Source organism: Enhydra lutris, unplaced genomic scaffold (assembly GCF_002288905.1).
Source record: "Enhydra lutris kenyoni isolate GAN:26980312 unplaced genomic scaffold, ASM228890v2 scaffoldscaffold2, whole genome shotgun sequence".
Taxonomy (NCBI): domain Eukaryota; kingdom Metazoa; phylum Chordata; class Mammalia; order Carnivora; family Mustelidae; genus Enhydra; species Enhydra lutris.
In genome coordinates this window covers 54,517,404-54,530,638 of record NW_019154086.1, presented here as the reverse complement: position 1 = coordinate 54,530,638, position 13,235 = coordinate 54,517,404, and the positions used below count along the sequence as shown (strand labels likewise).

The window sequence follows — 13,235 nt, the reverse complement described above, 5'->3', positions numbered from 1 at the left end:
GTCTACAATAGCCAAACTATGGAAAGAACCTAGATGTCCATCAACAGACGAATGGATAAAGAAGATGTGGTATATATACACAATGGAATACTATGCAGCCATCAAAAGAAATGAAATCTTGCCATTTGCGACGACGTGGATGGAACTAGAGGGTATCATGCTTAGCGAAATAAGTCAATTGGAGAAAGACAACTATCATATGATCTCCCTGATATGAGGGAGAGGAGATGCAACATGGTGGGTTAAGGGGGTAGGAGAAGAGTAAATGAAACAAGATGGGATTGGGAGGGAGACAAACCATAAGTGACTCTTAATCTCACAAAACAAACTGAGGGTTGATGGGGGGAGGGGTTTGGGAGAGGGGGGGTGGGGTTATGGACATTGGGGAGGGTATGTGCTATGGTGAGTGCTGTGAAGTGTGTAAACCTGGCGATTCACAGACCTGTACCCCTGGGGATAAAAATATATGTTTATAAAAAATAAAATTTAAAAAAAAAAAAGATCAGTGGTTGCCAGTGGGGATAGTCATGAATAGGCAGGGTATAGAGGATTCTTAGGACAGTGAAAATACACTGTAGGAGATGATAAGGATGGATATACATCATTAGACATTTGTCTAAAGCCATAGAATACAACACAAGAGTAAACCCCAGGGGACACTGTGGACTCTGGGTGACTACAATGCACTAACAGAGACTAGTCCTCAGTAAAAATGTATCCGGTAAGTGATGTTAATAATGGGGAATGTTATGCATATGTGAAAGAAGAGGGCTATGGGTTATCTCTGAACCTTCCTCTCAATTTTATTGCAAATCTTAAACTGCTCTGAAAAGTAGTCCATTTAAAAAACTAACTACTAGAAGTAATTATATGGAGAACAAAATTTATAAGAGAACTGTGGTGATTAATTTCATTTGTGGTTATTTTAATCCAGGTGGACCTTATTCAATCAGATGAAAGTCCTTAAAAGCAAAACTGAGCTCTCCCTGAGGAAGATGAAATTCTACCCAAACATGTAGCATCAACCCAGCCCAAGAAAGTCCAGCCTAGGGGTGCCTGAGTGGCTGTCAGTTAAACAGTTGCCTTGAGCTCAGATCATTCATCCCAGAGTCCTGGGATCAAGCTCCACATCGGGCTCCCTGCTTGGCAGGAAGCCTGCTTCTCCCCTCCTGCTCCCCCTGCTTGTGCTCACTCTTTCTTTCTCTCTCTCTATGTCAAATAAATAAATAAAATCTTAAAAACATAAATATTGTCCAGCCCACCAGCCTGCCCTACAACCTTCAGACCTGCTAGCCCCCACAAGTGCATAAGACAATTCCTTTAAATAAAGTGTTTCTGAAAGACCCTGAATGCTGTTAACCTTGAACATGGAATATTTTAGAAGATATACTGAGCTCACCTTGAAGGATTCTGTAGGGCTTCAAAGAAGGATACTCATAGATGATAATCTTTGGGAAAACTCCTTTTTCAGCTACTGTGAAGTAAGTTTTATCAGGATGTACCTATAAAGAGTAAAATCTCACTTAAATAATAAAAGGAGAATTTTCTTATAGTCCCATTAATGTAGTATTTAGCATATGTGATTTTATAATTTATTAGGATCCCCTTCAATAGAAGACTAAAAAATGGGCATCTGATAAGTACATGGCGATGGATGTGATTTAAAATGAAACCTAGGGTGCCTGGGTGGTTCAGTGGGTTAAAGCCTTTGCCTTCGCGGCTCAGGTCATGATCCCAGGGTCCTGAGAACAAGCCCCGCATGGATAGGGGAATCTCTGCTCAGCAGGGAGCCTGCTTCTCCCTCTCTCTCTGCCTGCCCCTCTGCCTACTCGTGATCTCTGTCAAGTAAATAGATAAAATCTTTAAAAATTTAAAAAAAAAAAATGAAACCTAAGGGAATGTTCATTTTAAGTTTTACTTTTGTTAATAGAACCATCTCTACCCCTACAATTTTTTTTAATTGCCATCAGAAGAGCTAAAACAATGGTTTTCAATCATTAGCACACATCAGAACCACAGGAGGGCTTATTAAGGCACAGAAAGCAAGCCAGAGTTTCTGATTCAGTGTATCAGGGCTGGGCCCCCAAAATTTGCATTTCTATCACTAACAAGTTCCAGGTGATGTTGCTGCTGCCAGCCCCGGCACCACTCTTTGAGAACAACTAAATTAGATGAATTGTTTACCCTCCATATATAAATCAGACTAGCTTTTTGTACAGAAAAATCCATGTTTCCAGAGTAGGTTACAGCTCAGTTTTTAAAAATGCACCTTGGACAAATTCACTGCAAATGTCTATAAACTTACTAGAAGTGAGAAAGATATACTATTTCCAAGCCAGACATAGAGACAAATAGAGTAAATATGCCCCAGGTAAACTATTTGTGTCAGCATTTCAAGTGATAGCAGTATAAATCTTACAGAATTATATGTTTATTCCTGGTATTTTTGTTCATTGGTAAGCCAATGTGCAGGAAGAGTCAATGGGTATTTTAAAAATAAGAATAGGCTCTTACAAAAATCGACTACTTAAGACACATATTGTGCTTTATAAACTCTATTTTCAGTTACCATTTTGCAACTCCTGATTTTAAACCTGTGGAAGAGGAGCTTTCCTCAGAGGATACAGGTTGCACTGTAGATTTTGGTACCCCAGATAACACTGTTGCTTTTTCTTCTCCCCACCCATGGCGCCTTAAGACCTATAATAAGGTCTTCCTGCTGACACCTCTTCCACTCAAGTAAACACCCATCACTTCAGCTCGAAACAAGGTTTGGGTTTATAGGATACACACTCAGTGAGAGAAGAACACTTATTGCGTGCTTATTTTGTGTCCCAGACACTGTGTGTGTTTTATGTGAATTAATTCCCTTAAATTTTACATCAACCTTATGAGTTTGGCTACCAGTATCATTCCCACCATTTTGATGAGGAAATAGGCACAGCAAGGCTAAGCAACCTGAAGTCATACAGCTGGCAAATGTCAGAGGTAGAATTCAAGCCAGGTGTTGGAAGCCAAGAAGAAAGTAGAACTAAAAAATTGGAGTTACGAAGGACTTAGGGGGAAACAGATTACAACTACATCTTTCTAGATGCCCATTTACAGAACAATATTGGGTAGGATATGTGGTCACAGAAATCTGAAAGGGAATTCAGGCAAATCTTTTACCCCTCCAGGTCTGGTCTATAGTAAGTGAAAAAGTTGCAGCTCTCAGATCAGAAACTCTGTGGGGTTGGGCTTGGTGTTTTATTTTTAGTGGACACATGGAATTAATGAGTTATTTACTTTTTATTCAACATACAGATTCACCCTATCTTTTCTGAAAGATAGTTGATATGTCCCCAGAACCCACTTCTCACAGGTTTCTCACTGCTTTGCAAGAACACTTCTCATCCACAAATAGTAAACTGTTTCAGGGGAAAATGAAGTGATGACGACAGCTGAGGAAAGGCCCCTGCCACTAGCCAGGCTCTGACAGCCCCAGCACGCATGGACATCCAATTGCCCAGAGTCCAGGAGGATGATAAGGACTGCCATTCTTGACCACAGAACACCTCACCTACTGACCTCAGACCAAATCATTGTACAACAAAATAGAAATTTCAAATCTACATAATGGGAGAAAAAAAGAAGTGCTAGTTTCCTGTTTCTCAGCACTCTGCAGGTGATGTGGACCTCAGGGTACATGACCCCTCAGGGTGGCCCCTAACTGACTTCCCTCCACCGAACTCAGGACCCTCAAGTTGGGCCTGTGAATATTTGTACACAGCTGGTGCCACGGTATCACGTACTTACATGGATCTAGATTTTTGGTTTTTTGCTTTTTAATATGAGTCTTGTCTCTTTAGATGGATTTTAAACTCTTTGAATTCAGAGAGGTCATGAACCTTTTATCATTTAAATACCTGCATATTCTGAGTACTGTTGGACACACAATGTAATATAATAAATTCTTGTTGGGGTACCTGGGTGGTTCGGTCGGTTGAGCATCTGACTTTGGCTCAGGTCATGATCTCAGGGCTCTGGGGTTCTGGGATTGAGCCCCACATCAGCCTCCACACCCAGTGGGGAGTCTGCTTGTCCCTCTCCACACCCCCACAACCTTCCTCCCCCACTTCTGTTCTCTCTCTCTCTCAAATCAATAAAACCTTAAAACAATAATCCTAATTAGTTCATTAATTCTTGCTGGGGGCAGGGACTTTACCATGCACACATGCTATGTACAGATCAATGATCAAGAAAGAAATAATCATGAGACTCTCCTCACTCTTCCCTCTCACCAGGTCCTGTTTCGATAGCCACTCTAAGTTCTATTTGTGGATCTCGGACTTTCTTTACCTTCTGCATTCCCATTCATGTCCCTGCTTCACTTCTCAGAGCAAGAATCTTCAAAACCTCTCCACTCACCTCCCTTTCTAAATACCCTACCAGGTCCCATCTAATGTAATCAAAATTATTTCCCACTACCCCCTGCTAGCTTGGCCCAGTCTCTCCGTTGGATCTGTACCAGGCTTTCTGTGGGAAGCCCTCCACCTCTGCAGGGCGTGGTGATGTGGGCCCTGCACCTGCCAGTTCTCTCTGGGCTGCTCACACCTGAGAGGCAGGGCGAGAGCAGGGCAGACTTCTATTTAGACCATGATCCTTCTAAAAAACTCTTTGAACATCGACTATGGAAGTGCTGCTTGTATGTGCCCCAAATCCTGTGTGTTTCTCCTCCTTTCCCTGTCTCACACAGACTACTCTGAACAGGGGCCCCTCTCATGACTCTAAAGGCACCCAGAGGTGTTTCTCGGGTTGTTATTGGTGAGAGCAGAGCTAAGGACACCTACCTTTAAGGATCACACCCAAGTAGAAAAACAGTCAAGGGAAAAAATCCGGTACGGGGCCAAGTGCTATAGAGAGCTCAAGTAAGAGACAACTAAAAAGGTATTCTTCGGATTCGGCTACTCAGCGGGCCACTGGTCACTTTAGTAAAGGCAATTTCAGTGAGGTGGGAGGGGAAAAGACAAACTTGGCTATGAAGGGAAAAGCCAGCAAGTAAAGACAAGGCATGGTTGGTTTAGAAGTGCTTTTATGAAGACATAAGTTGGTTTTATGAAGACCAGTTGGTTTAGTGTGCTTTTATATGCTGAGGATGAAAAGAAGGTGCAGCCAAAGAAATAAGAAAGAAGGTGACTGATGGAGACAGGCACCTGAGGAGGAAGGAAGACACAGCCTCCAAATCACATGCAAATCTTTTTGTCAACTGCTCACAAATTACTGGATGTACAATGTATATTTGATCTCCTAATGTTCAATTTTATACCTACATCTTATCTGGCACTTATCTCTATTTATGATTTGCATTATCATTTGTGCTCTTCATCTGAGTATTTTTGCAGAATGGGAACAAAGTGTTCATTATGAAAAAGCTGCAGGACAGTCGGAAGCCACTTAACCTCTATCAGCTCCAGTTTCCTTATCTGCAAAATGAGATGATCGTATCATTAACATAACGTTGTAGTACTGCACAGAGACCAGGTCAGCGAATGGAATGGCTGTAATGGTCGAATTGAAAATGCCTAAATCCCGCAATACTACCTATGGTATTGGCACCTAAGAGCTGGGTTGGTCCAAGAAGAAACAGATACAAAAAGATTTTTTTTTCCAAAGTCACCAACAGCATACCCCAATGACACCAATTCCTCTACCACTGCTACTTCGCAGGTACAGCTGTTCCTTGGTTTTCAAATTCAGAAAGATCAGCTGGTTCCCAGCTATGTAGATCACATTATCGCTGTCCAGAAGTTGTAGGTTGGCCCGCTTTCTGCAGTCATAACCAAAGGAATGACTGAGGGAAAGTTGTTAAGGAAAAGGAGTGTAACAAAGTAAGCATCCTAGAGACAGTAAACATAATGAAATAAATGTATTTTTAAAAGCTGTGCCATTAGGCAAAGGGTCGGTGTTGAAGTAGTTGAATTATACTTTGAAACTCAGTTTTTATTTATTACCAATGCAACTTTGTTTTTCAATGAAGTGAAAATTCTTATACTCCGATTTAGTCGATATTTTAATTTTCGCAGGGAGATCCTGAAAGCAGATTCATTTTATAAAAGGTAAGTATTATATAGGCCTCTTCCTTGAATTTGAAAGGCGAGATGTTTAAAATTCTGACAGAATGTTTCTAAGTTCTGACAAACCAGTGATAATGTGACTAATATAATAAATCCACATAAATGTAATTGAAATTTAATTCACATGAGCAAATTATGAAAATGAACTAATATTTAGTATATAAGTATGTATAATCAATTTGCTAACATTTCCTGAGCTCATTAGTATGTATAGGTGTGTAGAGGAGTGTGTGTGTGTGTACACATTTATCCTATAGAGTAAATCTGAACTAATCCAAAATAGAGGTTAAAATAACCTAAGTTTTTATAATACATCTTTTAAATGTATATTGTTACTAATTCAAGTTCAAATTAATATAATCCAAAATATAAATGTATTAAATAGATGAGATTAATCTATAAAAAATGTGATTTGCAAAAGAAATGTAATACATAGTGAAACTTAAGTAGATGGATTCATATTTTCTAAGAACTCACTAGTGAACACAGAAGCTAAAGGATCATTGAAGAAACCTTTATTTTTGAGCCCTTCTTTAAAAAATAAATTCTGATTTTAGGGGATTACTTTTATTTGTAAGTGAATATTTTTAGAGAAAGAAACTATGTAGAATTTTTAACAAGAGTATCTATAATTGTAAAAAAGAGAAAATCTTAATGCAATTTGAATTGTGAAGTATATACAAATTACAACTAACTATATGTAACTAAACCTAGCTCATTGCCTAAGAATTAAATTGAAAAAGAGAACATTTCAGAGCTTTTGATCTGTTCAAGAAAACTGAATTTTATCAATTTAATAAAGACATGAACACCTAAAATTGAATCTTATATAAAGAGCAAATGAATGTGTGATCCAAAGATCTTGTTGAAGCTGTTCAGTCCTCAGGGAAACTATCTGAGGCTTCCTTACAAAGAAGAGTGGGAACCACAGGCTCTTTATCTTCATAGAGCCTGGTATGGGGCAGGAGGCTTCACCTACACGCCTTTTCCCTTTCCCCAAACTGCAATTTTCTCCTTCCCTTCCTTCTCTCCTTTCTCTGTTCCCAGGTACCAGTGTAACACTTTGGAGGGCTTAAAGCTATGTCTATAGCCATGAGTAGAAGTAGGCTACCATCCCTTCACTGACATGGATGGCAGCTGGGAATCAGACATGTGATCATTTATCTGATATTATCATCCCTAATTTCGGGGTCGGGGAGAGACTCCCTTTTACTTGCTGCTGCTCTCCAATGCAGAATGGGTAAGATTGTTACTTCCCAAACTCTCCCCTTTCAAATCACAGCCTGCTTCTTCTCACAAGGTCATCTCTATTTCCCAGACTGCTGAGTGCAGTGTCTTGAGCCTCAGGCATTCAGTAAATGTCCGTTGGGTGAAATAGTTAATTAATGTATAACTAGAGTCCAATCCTTCTCTTTTAACCCCAGAAGACAGTGGCAGCCACTAACCAGACCTCTGAAGATGTTAAATTGTGTTCTGCTATAGCTTCAACTCCTTTCCCGTTTTATCCCATCCTCTCCTCTGTCTTGCACCTTCTTAACTTCCTATCAGAGACCCAGGGCCTTCATTGTTTGTTCATGGGCATCTAGGACCCTCACTTTAAAATTACATTTAAGGGACTCCTGGGTGGTTCAGCCAATTAAGCGGCTGCCTTTGGCTCAGGTCATCATCCCAGGGTCCTAGGACTGGGACTGAGTCCTGCATCAGGCTCCTTGCTCAGCGGGGAGCCTGCTTCTCCCTCTGCCTACTGCTCCCCCGGCTTGTGCTCGCTCTCTCTGACAAATAAATACAATCTTTAAAAAAATAAAACAAAATTGCATTTAATTACATCTTATATAAATTATACTATGGTTTTGGTGCTATTTAATAAATGACATATTTCTTGATTGATTTATAAAACACAAACTTTAAAATTGAAGTAGACTCAACACAATTACTAAAGTACAAAAGAGTATGTAGGGGATACATGACAGCTGACTTCTTGGAGCTTCTCATTCTTGGAGAGTAGAACTGTCTAATGCGGGATAGTCCAGAGGGTCAGCTTTTGACTCAAGGTCTGGAACAGCTAATAATGTAATCTTTCCAAAAATGGGACAAGCTACTTTGTGACTTCCCTGGTGTTGAAAGTGTTCACAAAAAGTCTATAGCTTATAGAGCCACTCATCCATCATGAATAGAAGGAATTCACACCTCAGGTCAAACGTCAAGGTCACTCTGACTCTTATTATTTGGAATCTAGGCATATCTCTTTAATACAGAGATCCCTGTATCCTGGAGCAGCAAGTCCCCAGTATTAGGGGCTGGGAGAGAACAAGACCATCAAAAGTACCTGGGAAGAGATGCCTGGGTGGCTCAGTTGGTTAATCCACTGCCTTTGACTCAGGTCATGATCCTAGAGTCCTGAGATCGAGTCCCACATGGGGCTCCTGGCTTAGCCAGGAGCCTGCTTCTCCCTCTGCCTGCTCTGCCTGCTCTGCCTGCCTCTCCCCCTGCTTGTGCTCAGTCTCTCTCTCTCTCTGATAAACAAATAAATAAAATCTTAAAACAAAAAAAAAGTACCTGGGAAGGTTTTTCAGACTACAAGTGCCCAAGACCCTCTCCCCACAGATATAATGCGGTAGGTCCAGGAAAGGTCTCAGACCATGTGTATTTCAGGAAAAGCTTCCAGGTGACACTGATAAACCACCTCATTTGAAACAAATAGGCTAAAAGAATGGCAAAAGCATAACTTTTATCAGCAACCTGTCCAAAGACCACATACACAAAAAAGTCCTCAGGAGAGAAAACTCCCAAGTTATAAGATTCAGGGTGAATTAGTTTTAGTTACACCTGGGATTGAAATAGAAAGTGATAATAACATGTTCTATCTTTATGTAAAAAGCAAAATTGAGTTATGAAGTACACAGCCCTCCTCTTTAAGCACACCTTGTATAAGAGGCCAGTCAGTGGTCTAGGCCATGGGGTCCTCTCCAGCACCCATCTAAGGGTAAGCATGCTAGACTGCCAGCAAGAGCATGAATGGAAATCTTCTCCCAACTCCACCTGACAAACCTAATGTTGTACAGTGACAGCAACCTTAAATCCTCTTGTTGATTATCCCCACCTTTAAATTTTTTCATGGACTCTTACTCTGCAGACCAATTAAAACTTGTTATTTTGGACCCTTCTTCCTCAGGGTTGTCTTCTCTGATATTCATCTGATAAATAGTGTGTCAGTACCCCTGCCTGCCAATGGCATCAGTGTTTTAAGAAATCAATGAGTTTAACTTGCAAGGCATTGAGAAAGGGATGCCAGGCTGGTAGAGGTGGGAAACCAGGATAAGAGGCCTTCTGGTCTCCTGCACATCCTATCTCATGAAAGAACAAGCAGAAAAGCATCATTTCTCTTTATGGTTATTTGGCATCAACAAAAGCTTGATTAAATTAAGATCATGTATTTCTATCTCAACTTCTCTAAGGGCCAAGCTTCTTAGAATCACCTAAGACAGGGATTGGCAAACTTTTCCTGGAAAGGGCCAGACAGTAAACATTCTAGGCTTTTTGAGCCAGGTGGCCTCTGTTATAACTACTTAATTCTGCCCTTGTAGTGCAATGGCAGCCACAGACAAAATGTAAATGAATGAGAATTTCTGTGTTCCAATAAAACTTTATTCACAAAAACAGACCAGAGGCCAGAATTGGTCCATGGGCTAGTTTGCCAACCCCTGACCTAAGAACCTGAAATCCAAAAACTATACACGTATAACTAGAGTGGATACACAAGTGTGAGAAGATCCAGTGGTATGTTCGAATCCGGAGTCACAAAAGGCATCGAAATAAGTTCCGTATAGTCGTAGAAGAAGTTCTCTGAGATTTTCTTCTTAACTTCTTCCTCCACCTCTTCGGAGCCTGGAGCAAGGGCTTCCACATATTGAGAGTCTAAAAAATTAAAAGATTTTAAAGAACAGCATCTGGTGAATCCTAAAATTGCATTTCACAAAGACAGGCAGCAGGTACCTAGCCCGTAATATTCCAGCAGTAAGTACCACCAGTGGCCTGAACGTGAGATGCCACCCACCAATGAGCATGGGAGGAAGAGCCGACATGCCTGTGTGCATCAGGGTGAACGCAGAGCTCTGGTCATGGTTTCTGTAGTCTCAAAGAGCAACTCCTAATCAGTTCCAAGTCAGAGTGAGAATTCACTAATCTGGGGGCGAACAGTCCTTAGTCCATCTAGTTCCCAGGAAACCAAGTATGAGAGTTTGGTATGTGATCCTCAGAAATGTAATATACAGCTCCAAAGCCTCTAAATCACCCTGCTAAAGCATGTTCCATGCTTTTCCTTTTATCACCCGACATACCCTGCAAGTTTTTATTTCTATGAATTTTTAACTGTTCAGTTTGGGCAATTTGTCTTTAAAACAGTTACTATTACTGTGAGAAAACTAACAATACTTTCTTACCTCCAATGTTATCCACATAGTCATAGTGAAATGAACCTGAACTTCCTTCCAAACGTTCCGTATCATAATCATCATCCTCTAAATATGATTCTCCCCCTTCAACAAATGTTTCATCTGTGGCATCCTCTCTCACAGCAACTATTAAAAGTAATTTGTTTTAATAATTCCTACATTTTGAATTAAACATTTCCTTATTTCCAAAGTAGCTAATATTTTTTTATCACAACAGAAGTAAATTTTTAAAAAACTATGGTAAGATATCTGGAAAACCTACAAATATTTGGAAATCAAAGAACATTTAAAAATAATGTATGGGTCAAGGAGAAATCAATAAGGAAACTTAAAAATATTTCAAACTAACTGATAATTAAAATATAACATGTCAAAATTTGTGGGATGCAACTAAGGCAATGCTTAGAGGGAAATTTCTAGTTTTGTACACTTAGAAGAAGAAAAGTCAAAACTCAAACACCTAAAGCTCTACCTCAAGAATCTAGAAAAAGGAAAAAGAAAATAAAAAGAAATAATAGAAATAACAAAAATGAAAGCAAGGATCAATTAAATAAAAGGCAAATAAACAATAGAGAAAATGAGCAAAAACAAAATCCTATTCTTTGACAAGATTGGCCAAATGGAGAAACTCCCAGCTAGACCAATCAAGAACAAAGAGAGAGACAATACAAATCTCCAACATCAGGAATGAAAATACATCCTAGAGTTATATCAACAATTTTATAATTTAAAATAAATGTACAAATTCTATGAAACATACAAAGTTACAAAACTTACAAAAGAAGAAATAAACAACTTTCTGTTTATTAAAGAAATTGGATTCATTAGAAATTTCTTTCATCAATGTTCTATAGTTTTCAGAGTACAGGTCTTTCACCTTCTTAGTTAAGTTTATTCCTAGGTATTTTATTCTTTTTGGTGTAATTGTAAATGGGATTATTTTCTTAATTTCATTTTCTGCTACTTTGTTAACAGTGTAGAGAAAAACAACTGATTTCTGGGTATTAATTGTGCATCCTGCAACTTTACTGAATTTATTTTTTACTTCTAATATTTTTTTGTGGATTCCTTAGGGTTTTCTATGTATAGTATCATGTTACCTGTGAATAGTGACAGTTTGATTTCTTTCTTAACAATATGGATGCCTTTTATTTCTTTTTCTTGTCTGATTGCTGTGTCTAGGACTTCCAGTGCTATGTTGAACAAAAATGGCAAGAGTGGACATCCTCATCCTGTTCCTGATCTTAGAGGAAAAGCTCTGTTTTTCTGTTTTTAAGCCATGGATTTTTCATATATGGCCCATATTATGTCGAGGTATGTTCTCTTTAAACATACTGTGTTCAGAGTTTTTATTGTAAATGGATGTTGGATTTTAGATGTCAAATTCTTTTTCTGCATCTATTAACATATTCTTATGATTTTTATCCTTTGTTTTGTTAAATCAATCAAATAACATTGATTGATTTGCAAATAGTGAACCATCCTCGTATCCTGAGAATAAATCCCACTTGATCATGGTGAATGATCCTTTCACCATTATTGACTGTGTTTTGCAAACATGTTGTTAAGGATTTTTGCATTTATGTTCATCAGGGATATTGGCCTGTAGTTTTCTTTTTTCGTAGCATCTGTCTGGTTTTGGTATCAGGATATTTCTGTTCTATTTGCAGTATATTCTTCCACTTGTTATCCAATTTAATCCTCAAACAACTCACAATTACCATCTTAATGGGTGAGTAAATTTGAGGCTCAAAGAGGTGAAATAATCTACCCCAGATCAAACATCTCTAAGTGGTAGACCCAGGCCTCAAACCTAGAGCCCAATTCTTTCTACTATACTGTATTAGAAAAGTTAATTAAAGACTGCAGACTTCAAAGAGAGAGCAAGACCAGATTTTCAAAGAGGTCATTATCAACATAGAGATGACAGTAACGTCTATGGGCCAGGAACTGGAGATTAAATAGTTAAAACACAGTCTCTGCTCTTAACAAACTTAGAATTTAGTAACAGAGTTAAACAAGTAAACCATCTCTGCTGCACAAACTTAAATGCTCTTCAAAAGTGATTTTTCCTAAATTTAATAATAAAAATCTAAGTGTATATTATAATCTTTACTTACATCTTGATGCAGACTTCAAGGAGCTCAGAGACCGTTTCCCATCACTCTTTGATTTATCCAATCTCCTCCCATCAGTATCCTGATCCCCTGGTTCCTTCATTTCCTCTGTAAGCACAAAATTGAGATGAGAAAGGGAACAGCTGTGAAAAAAAAATCATTTACAGATATCTTTCCCCTAACAAATTCTACAAGCACCAAACACCATGTGTGTTGATAATTGTATATTTGCATAGTATCCAAGTGACTTAACGGGCAGGAGGTATAGCCACCAGCACAGACCTCTGCAGAATGGCAGAATATAGTCAGACAGTCCCTTTTTCTAGGCCAACTTACTGTGATGCCCTCTGATTTTCCAGAAGTCTGCAGTGAAATGCCATTCCAGTCTATCTTTTCTCAAATATTCCATCATTAAAGTTAATCCCCTCCCATGCTTACTTTGGTTCATCCCCTCCATTTCCTCTTCTCATCACTCCATCATTTAACTCCTCTGGTGTTACTAATTAATTTCAGTTTTTAAATATTTGTTCAGCGTACCTGCTATGTTATCAAGT

The 13,235-nt window shown here is 39.0% G+C and overlaps 1 protein-coding gene across 1 annotated transcript in view; it reads right to left on the bottom strand.

Annotated features, from left to right (window-relative positions):
* LOC111146342 (cilia and flagella associated protein 44) overlaps positions 1–12,784 on the bottom strand; it is a 155,095-nt gene extending 142,311 nt beyond the window's left edge. Inside the window, exons 1-5 of the mRNA XM_022501862.1 lie at positions 12,685–12,784; positions 10,553–10,690; positions 9,869–10,028; positions 5,668–5,830; positions 1,400–1,502 (exon numbers count right to left, since the gene is read on the bottom strand). Coding sequence (XP_022357570.1) covers positions 1,400–1,502; positions 5,668–5,830; positions 9,869–10,028; positions 10,553–10,690; positions 12,685–12,784 — 664 coding nt within the window. The remainder of the gene's footprint in view (positions 1–1,399; positions 1,503–5,667; positions 5,831–9,868; positions 10,029–10,552; positions 10,691–12,684) is intronic.
* Between the last annotated feature and the right edge of the window lie 451 nt (positions 12,785–13,235).